The sequence below is a fragment of the Dromaius novaehollandiae genome, chromosome 1 (assembly GCF_036370855.1).
Source record: "Dromaius novaehollandiae isolate bDroNov1 chromosome 1, bDroNov1.hap1, whole genome shotgun sequence".
In the NCBI taxonomy this organism is placed as follows: domain Eukaryota; kingdom Metazoa; phylum Chordata; class Aves; order Casuariiformes; family Dromaiidae; genus Dromaius; species Dromaius novaehollandiae.
Genome location: NC_088098.1, coordinates 110982835 through 110991992, shown reverse-complemented (window position 1 = coordinate 110991992; position 9158 = coordinate 110982835). Strand labels below are relative to the sequence as shown.

The 9158-nt window shown below is 34.2% G+C and overlaps 1 protein-coding gene across 2 annotated transcripts in view; it reads left to right on the top strand.

Annotated features, from left to right (window-relative positions):
* The first annotated feature begins 270 nt into the window (after window positions 1-270).
* The window catches only part of TMPRSS15 (transmembrane serine protease 15), a 58969-nt gene continuing 50081 nt past the window's right edge, over window positions 271-9158 (top strand). For both annotated transcript variants that reach the window (XR_010392338.1, XM_064523587.1), the window contains exons 1-6: window positions 271-476; window positions 3070-3200; window positions 3512-3579; window positions 4389-4433; window positions 7072-7214; window positions 8978-9022. Coding sequence is in view for 1 of the 2 variants with exons in the window: in XM_064523587.1 (XP_064379657.1) it covers window positions 332-476; window positions 3070-3200; window positions 3512-3579; window positions 4389-4433; window positions 7072-7214; window positions 8978-9022 (577 nt within the window). In the remaining variant the exon portion in view is untranslated. The remainder of the gene's footprint in view (window positions 477-3069; window positions 3201-3511; window positions 3580-4388; window positions 4434-7071; window positions 7215-8977; window positions 9023-9158) is intronic.

Below are 9158 nucleotides of genomic sequence, written 5' to 3'. Positions count from 1 at the left end.
AAAACACCAAATCTAGTGATCAACCTTACGTTTCTGGGGTTTTTCTTTTTTTCTCTCTGTCTTTTTTCTTTTTAACCTAGGACTTAATCTTTAGTGCCCCTTTCTGAAGAGATTTGTTTTTTCTCCATACTTGCATATCTTGTGCATGAATATGACTGTTCAGGAATGTTGTAAAAACCAGTATCAATGATGTATTTATGGTGTATGGTGTAATTAATTTACAGACGCCTCCTATAAATATCAGTTCGTGTGGATTATTACCCTCCATTTTAAAGTTATTTGTGCTTTTTTTTTTGTCAGTTCTTGTTTGATACCAACTTTCCAGACAGAAATGAAGCTACAAAAACCGTTTAATAAGAAAACTGCTTCTCTTAGTTACTATGAAATTTTGTTTGCTTCTCTGCTCACAGTTTTTGTGTGTATTTGTGTTGGACTGATTGTACTTTCATGGCTACTAATGCAGGAGTTAAAACGAGGTAAGCAGTCAATTTTTAACCTTTTCAGGAGTTCTTCAGTAGCAGTTCAGACTTTTTCAGACTTTGTCATTGTATTTTTCAAATTTCATGCTATGCTTTTAATGCTTGAGGGTTTTGTTTTTGTTTTTTTTTTTTTTAACACTCTCCTCCCCTTCTCCACTGGAAATAGATGTAAATAAAATACAAGCACTTAAAACATGATCTGAAGCCTGCTGAAGTCAAAGAAAAGACTTTTAGTGTTTTAGACTTTGGAAGAGATCCTTGGAATACAATCCAAGCTGTAAAAGTTTTAGCTATTCAGTCAATTCATTAAAAGGAGAACATAACATTCTGAATTGTTTCTAAATTGTGCCTTTTTTTTCTCCATGTGTAAGGTTTGACTCAAAAAGACATTGCTAATCCACTGAAGTCTGTGAGGAGTTTTAGGTGTACTACATCTCTTGGAATCTTTTCTTTATTATAAAATAATTTTAAAGAAAAATATTGCTGTGAGAGAGATCCTGCATTATACAGTCAGCTGCCAGCCTTATGTAAAGTTAATTGTCGATATATAGTCAATGCTCAGAATGTGATACAATCAAGCTACTGATATTGGAAGTAAATTAAATTAAAAAAATCTAAGTAGGATGATTTTCAACTGAAAATGAAATTTTGGTTTAAAAAATTTGTTGATTAAATGTTGATTAAATCGTCAACAGTTGACATCTTGACAGTACACAGCATCATTTTTTTTAATCTTTGTTCTACACATTTCAAAATACCAGCATTTCCCAAAACATAAATTCTATTCTCAATAATTCTTGGCACAAAGAGATTTCAAGAATATAACAAAAGAAGTATAAATCCTTGAATTACAATACAATAAGAGGCATTCTCTGAAAACAGTAAAATCAAGGGAAAATAAGATTTAGAGGAGTTGACAGTTAAGAAAATAAATAAGTAAGATTTGGGACTTAAGTAGTATAACAAAGCAGAAAAGCGTACACAACTTGTAAAAATTAAAGCAATGGAATTACACTGACTTGAAATACCTTCAGAGTTTGACCAAATGTTTATTATTATCACTGATACCAGCAGCAATTTTTATTTACGTGGATCTATATTTTTGATTGTGAAGAAATGCATCTGTATCTATGTATGTTTTTAATCTACCAATCCTAGTAGCAGAAAAAAAAAATTCTAAGACATTAAAGTTACTGACACCTTCATTAACCAAAAGTTCAAACTAGTTTATACTAAAAAATACAAAGACTAAAATAGCTGTAAGGCACATGTGAAAATCCTGTTTTATCAGAATGCTGCTATTTATTCTTTTGGTTGCTGTTGTTTCGTGTGCTGGATTTTAAAACTAGTCTCCTTATTTACTTTATTCTCCTGTCACCAGAACACAAAGATATTCTACTAAAATAAAATGGGCCTATCTGTGATGATGGTGTATCATTGCATCTAGGTACAGATAAGCTTTGAAGGTAAGAAAGGCATAGGTAGGAATTTTGTCATGTACAAATAATAATTTTAAAGCACCCTTTAAAAGGAATTATGTTTGGCATACAAAACAGAAAGAAAAAGAAAAAACCTTAGTATTTAGAAACCTTTGTTTAAATAGATTTGCAATTGTTGTAAGACAAAATGACCTTTGAGAAACTTAAAACAGGCTAGTGTTACCAGCTGATATTAGGAAGCTGGTGTTACTAGGTTGACACAGAGATCCTGTGCCCTCATTCACAAGCTGTTTATTATAGTGTTTTTTAGTTACCTGCTTTTGTATTAAAACTGATTTTAGATCTAAGTACCTTCAATCACAACCTAAAAAATATTGCACGTAGTGCAATTGTTTAGCAAAGGGCATTTTCTATCAACCACGTCAATTCAGGTTTTATCTGAACATTTCCAAAGTGTTGTATGGTGGGGAATTACTTTTCATGTATAGTGAATTGTTTTAAGCATATCTTATATGCTGTAGCTTGTTAAAAGTCAAGATTAAATTTGCAGTAGGGACCGATTATCTAGTTTCCTCATAAATTCTTCCAGCATTTCATGTATACATTGGTAAAAGAAAGGTCAGCTCAAAAATATTTTAACTAGTCTGATGTAAGTAGTGTCTTCAGTGCTGCCTTCAAAAATGATGTACGTTTATATAAAAGATACACAGATTTTAATATAGAAAGTGTGAAGTAGTAATTATACTTTAAATCCAGAACACACAAAAAATTCATAATTCAGTAGCCATCACCCTTTCTACATGTATTTGTCCCCTGTATGTTACACATAGCTTGACATACTGTCTCCTTTAGCGATTGTCTCCTTCACAGTGCTCCTGACAAGTCCAGTGTTTAATACAGAATTGAAAGTAATGAGAACCAAGGACACATAGCATTCATAAGAATACGTTTATAGTTGGAAATACTGTCCTTTTAACAGATGAAAATCATCAGACACTTTTTTAAATCAGCAGTAGGTAAAGCAGGCCTGATTAGACAGGAAAACAGAAAGCTAACATTTGCTGTATTGATGATCTGTGTGTAATAAAATCTAACACAGTGTATTGCATATATTTCTATATAATTCAAACATTTTATTTTTAATAATCCAGCTGAAGCAGATGGAAATACTTATGGCTATGTGGGGACATTTAACATACTGTCTGGGGCATCATTCAGTCCTGAATTGCAAAACAGATCATCAGCTGATTTCAAGATCCTTGCCTTTGATGTTGAACAATTGGTAAGAACCTACTGGTCTGATTAATTCAAGAGTATGTGATAAGTGTATGTTAGCTACATTAATTTCCTAACAAGGCCTGCTGTTGATGCCTTTTTTCTCTTTCCAAATTGAGATATTTTAGGTATTAAGCCTCGTCAGAACTCAGTATATTATTATATGTGAAGATCAGTGAAGCATCGAAGAAAAAAATTGGCTTCCATAGCCTAGATTTGAGGAGGAAAGATTTTTGAGTGTTAAAGTCACGAATGAAATATGCAGCTGGGTGTATTTTTAATTATCATGTTGGTCCAAGATTTTTTTTTTCTGTATAGATACAAGAAATCTTTCAAGCAAGTCTTCTGAAAAATGAATTTGAGAGATGTGAAATTTTGCAGTTCAAGTAGGTGCAGTTTACTTAAACTTTTCAAGTAAATGTAATAAAGTCCTCATTTAGCTGTTTCTTTCAGAAATAGTTGCAAATAGCTTTTAAAGAGATCCTTCGGAAATTTCTATATTATTCCTTCTGTTTCTTTCAAGTGCTGCTGTGGGAAGTTTGGCACCACTGTGTTCCCCTGGGCAAACTTCCTTTTCCGACTTCAGTATGTCCATTCTTTGACCAGATCAGTAAGGCTGAATACTAGCCTAGCCACTAGACCTAGCCACAAAACATCCATATTTGAAAGAAATGCTAAAAAAGCTCTCTTTTTTTAGCAAGGTTTATTAGTTGTGCTACATCTGCAGGGCTGTCAGTCCTTGCCAGCTTAAAGAAGGTTCAGGAGAGAGGTCTAAATTTTCTTCTGGCCTAAGCTGAGATGAATGGAAGTACACTGATATGTCCATATGGCCACAGACCCCACTGAATTTATATCCTTTGAGGCGTTAACAAGTGGGGCTGTCATTTGAGACCAGGTAAAGTTGCACCCTGTGTGTCCTAAAGAGGCACAGTAGACATTCTTCAGTTATTAAAGCTTGTCAATATCCCATTATGTCGGTTGTCTTACTGAGGACCGGATGTCAAAAAAGTCCAATAAATACAGAGAGTGATGCGGTATTAATCTTATCTGCACTGTTCTAGATAAGATCCTGATTCAGCAAGGCAAGTGTGTAGTACAGTCTCCCATTATTAAATAGTTTCAGATCACTTCCATCCTATCCCTGTGATTGTAAATTCAAGGTGGATCATATGCTAATTTTTTTTCCCCACTACAGGAAATATGAAGAAGGTCTTGAAAGCTCCAAGAGTTCTGCAATTGGGTAATTACATGTTTACTTATATATGGGCAAGAGACAATTATTCTATTAAGTTAGAAAGTTCTACTATGGGACAATGAATGGATGAAGGAATATGGCTTAGGGATTAGATAGGTCCCTCTGAAGAGCATATAAAGCATGCTTTAAAGCATACCTTTTCTGCAATAACATTCTTTAAGATTACCACAAAAGAAAATGTAATAGTCCCTGGTACTGTCAATTTAGAAAGAAAAATGGAAAGGTACAAGGACAGTGAAATTGTTTAGAAACTAGCTGTGAAGGAAGGGATAGTAGTATGTGCTGAGATTGTTTATGGAAAGTTGCTCAGGCTTGGGGTTGATCTCACTTGATATTATCATTAGTAACTTCAGATTCTTAAAAGTACATATACTAAAGAAAGATCCGATGACATAGTATGGTAGGCAATAGCAAAACAGAGAAGGACCAGGACTCTGGAAGAACTGAAAGACATTGAGCAATGAATGACAAAATTAGTTGTATTATATGCAAGACTATGAATTTAAAGAAAAGTTGTCATTGCATGATAACTGATGATGTTAGTAAACAGCTTAGCTGTGGAAAAAAAGAGAGAAGTAGAAAATCCTATATATACCAGCCATCCTTTCTATATAACTGTGATTCACTAATATGAACTAGCTGTAAAAAGGCAAAAGATTACAAAGCAAAGAGAGGTAAACATTAATGCTACTTAATAAATATGTTCATTAATGATGAATATCTTTCCGGAGAACCAAAGTTACTGTGTACAATTTTGATATGCCCTGTTCAAGAAAGATGATTTGTTCCAACTGGAACAGGTGCAGAGAGGGTTACTAGAATGGTCAGGGAATTGAGAACAAACTAGAAGACATTGATTTGTTTAACATAGAAAGAGAAGGATGAAGAGAGTATATGAATGCCTTCTGTAAAAACATTAAGTGGATAAATTTTCAAAGGAAATATCAGTTCTCAATTTCAGTTGAGAGTGCTAGCAAAAGAACACTAGATATAAGCAAAGCAAGAATACATATGTGCTGAAAATGAAAAGCAGATTTGAATTAGAATAGTCTTTTGATTGGAATAGAAGGGACAAAAGCCTAATTAGTTAGAAAGAGGGAGTATGATCACTTTGAGGAGGATTTTTTAACATCAGGGGAATGGAGTAGGCAGTGTGGGAGTAGGTTCCTTCCAGGCTTTTGTCCTTGTGAGGTGGATGCAGAGCTGTACTATTTTGTTTCATGCAAATAAAATGGGATTTATCTCACCAAAATTTAAAATTTCTCATCAAAAATGTAGACATGTCTGAGCTAGCTGCTCCAGACTCTCTTCATAAGCAATGGAGGAAAAAATAGTTATTTTAGGGTTTTCTCATCTGGTCTATTTTGGATGCCTTTTTTAGGTGAGGATCAATTATGCCAAAGAACAGCTTATTTCTTTCCATCAACAAGAAAGGGAATCTAGATAGCTGCACTGAAAAAATCTGTATTTGGTCCGATCAATACAACCTCTACATCTTGAGACAAAGACCATAAAAGTTACAGAAAAGCTGATGTCAGTGAGTGTTGGATCTGGCTTTTAATATATCAGAAATGATCTGTCTTCCTTTGTATTGTGAAAATACTTGAAGTACTACTTTATCTCAAAATTATTTTTATAGCTGACTCTTTTCATTAAAAAAGTGTTTACCTGTTTGGGCAATCTGCTTGTTATTTCATCCTTGGAACTCCCCTGAGTCACAAAGATAGCAATAAAAGCTTTTGTTTACTCAACATGGCCTAGAAATTATCAGAACCATGTAAGAAATTAAAGAAAGACAAGAGTTTTTCAATATATTGCTAACTGTGCTCAGCACTATGGGAGGATTAATCACTCTTTATCAAAAAGCACTGCTGAGTTAGTTGCGATTGGGTAGTAAAAATGCTTAAGAGTGAAAAAAGATTGCACCTAAATTAAAGTAAATGGAGAAAAACTTTCTCTTCTTAAGCAAGCATAACTCATACTTTGACCCTACCCTAATTTAGCTACAAATATAAAATATAACAATTGCATCTAGAAAAGATGGGAGAGAGCAAGGAGACAATATTCTAGACAAAATTGAGGTCCCATAGAAGTTAAAAATAGTTTAATCACAGATTTCAAATGATCTATGGTTTCAGCTCTTACTTTTTCCTTATGAGAATCCAGGTAGTCACACAAGAGATTCTCACAGATGTAGAATCCAAAGATTGTTACGGATGTTTGATTTGCAGAAGTGGTCACTTTGTATGATATTTTAATAACATGAATATTTCAAGGCTTACCATCAATATTTTAGGGCTTAAACTAGGAGACCTGTTCAATAATCAATAAACCTACTTCTCCTTTAGTTTATTCAAGTCCAGCTCCAGTGCACCCATATCAATGGATTTTAGATTTTTTTTTTAACTGAAGAAAGTAAGAGGAAAAAAAGAAAAAAATTGTTTCTTCCAGGTTCAAACCTTCCTGAAAATTAAGAGACATTTCTATGTGTCGTGTTGACCAGCCAACATGTTATGCTACTTCAACCTTTTGCAAAATTCTGTCTAGTTGATAAAGTCAAATATCAAATTTACTTAATTATCTTGTTTAACTAACCATCTTCTCTGATGTTTTATGTTGCTAGTACTGTTGTGATCTTCAGCCTTTATTTTGCCCAGTGGGTCTCAACTGAGAAAACAAAAAATGAGCTGGTTTGGGGTATAGAAGCAAATAAAACTATCCTTACTCAGACTTTGAAGGTTGATGTGAACAGCATACAAGTCACAGGTAATGCTAATAAACATTTTTCTCTCTTTAAATCCTTGAGAGCTACAGTTAGCATGAAAAAAAAACTTCAGCTCCTAAACAGCAAAGGGCTTGTTGCTTATGCTCATGGGTGCCCTCCTTTCGCTGTTGCAGAAGAACTTTCATTATCCACACAGGAAAACCATTTACAAACTAGTCAACTAGAAAGTATGAGTCAGCTTAGCATATGTCCAGTAAGGAGGGAATAAAAGGATGAAGTGGTTATTTCCCAGTGAAAACCAGTCAATTTCACCTCTTTTATGAAGCTTAATATTTTTAATTTCTTTGTCCCTCTAATTGATGCAATTAAGACCCAACTGTGTTGTTTCCTAAGTAAAGGCAATTATCTTTCTGTTTTGCTAAAAAATAAGGAAAAGTGCTTGATCTCACAGTGAGTGTGGATTCATTTATGGGAACGATGTGAGTAAGAACAAACTGAATATAGGAGTGTGGCCTCAGGAGAATTATACCCAAGGAGATGACTTCATATTTCTGTAATGCTTAAGCAGTATGTAAATGGGAAACAGGTAATGTGGCTTTAAAGACTAGGTGGTTTTAAATTCTGTAAATATACAAATGTGGTGATAACATACAAGTACTAGAAAATTTATCAGGGCTTAAGTGGAAGCCCAGCAAAAGCAATGGGAACTTGTCTTTTGACTTCAGTAAGCTTCAAAACAGGCCTTCACTGAGGAAGAGGATAAAAAGTAATTTGAATCCTTTGAAGTGGAAGTTGATTAGCTGACATTTGAAGACCTGCTGGAGATACTGTTAAGTAGCTAGTGATTGCCTTAAGAGGAGTGGGACATCTGGTGCGAAATGTCTCTTACTCTATATTGAAAGGTGCATTTCTTGCTAAGTAATTCAGATATTCAAAGGCTAAATTCAGAGTCTTGACATCTTTATTTCTCTTTACTACTTGCACCATCTATAAGAAGTTGTTCTAAATAACTGCACATCACTGTGGAAAGTGATTGCTCATTATACCTCAAAAATGCCATTGAAAAAAATTATGAAGAGCTTTTTAAAAGGTTGTGTATCTACTGGTGAACTTTGAAGTAGTTAAACTTTCTTGTTGTGCATCATTAAAATGTCTCTCTTAAAATGAGACATCATCTGTCCATTCTATCAGCAGTGCTGCAATAAAATAACAAGTGCAACTAATTAACAATCATATAATAACAACAAACTAACGTAACATATGTAGTACTTTTGCTTCCTATATTTCAGTGTGCCCTGCAACAGAAGTCTTATTTCCATTTTAGAGAGGGGGGAACTAGGACACATAGGGGTGCGACTTGACCGAGAACAGTTTCTATAGTTACCAAAAGAAACTTTTTTTTCTTGCAAATTATCCCAGGTTATTTTTAACTCATTTATCTGCTCTAAATACAGTTCTGTAAGACCCAGGTGCACTGAAAAGGCACCATAGTATAAAAAGTGTCATCTGTATGCTTAGAAAGATGCATCTTACGTTACAGATGGAGACTTCCCAGATAAAGACATTTTACATGGAGGAGAATGAATAAGGATTGAGGATAGAAAGGGATTAATATAGACCATTCCTCCTTTGAGTAGTCATAGAGTTTGAGGAAAAGGCTGAGAACAGGAGGAGATAGTCAAAAAGAGGGAAGGAGGACACTGCTAGAGATTCAGTTTTCTTTTTTAACTTTCCTTTCTCTCAATAGTATAAAGCTCCAGACTGCATTATAAAGAGGGCTTATAATGAACTTGCTTTTTTCCAGTGGCTGCTGAAAATCTTACTACAAAGCTGCCTTTAACTTCATCAGGTTAGTAGCTTTCATAAAACAGAAACTATTTTTTGTTATCAATGAAACATGAAAATATATAAGACTTCCTGTTCAGCTGGTGTAATTTAGCATAGCTGCCTGGACTGTTGGGACTTGGCTGCTAAGGGTTCATTAA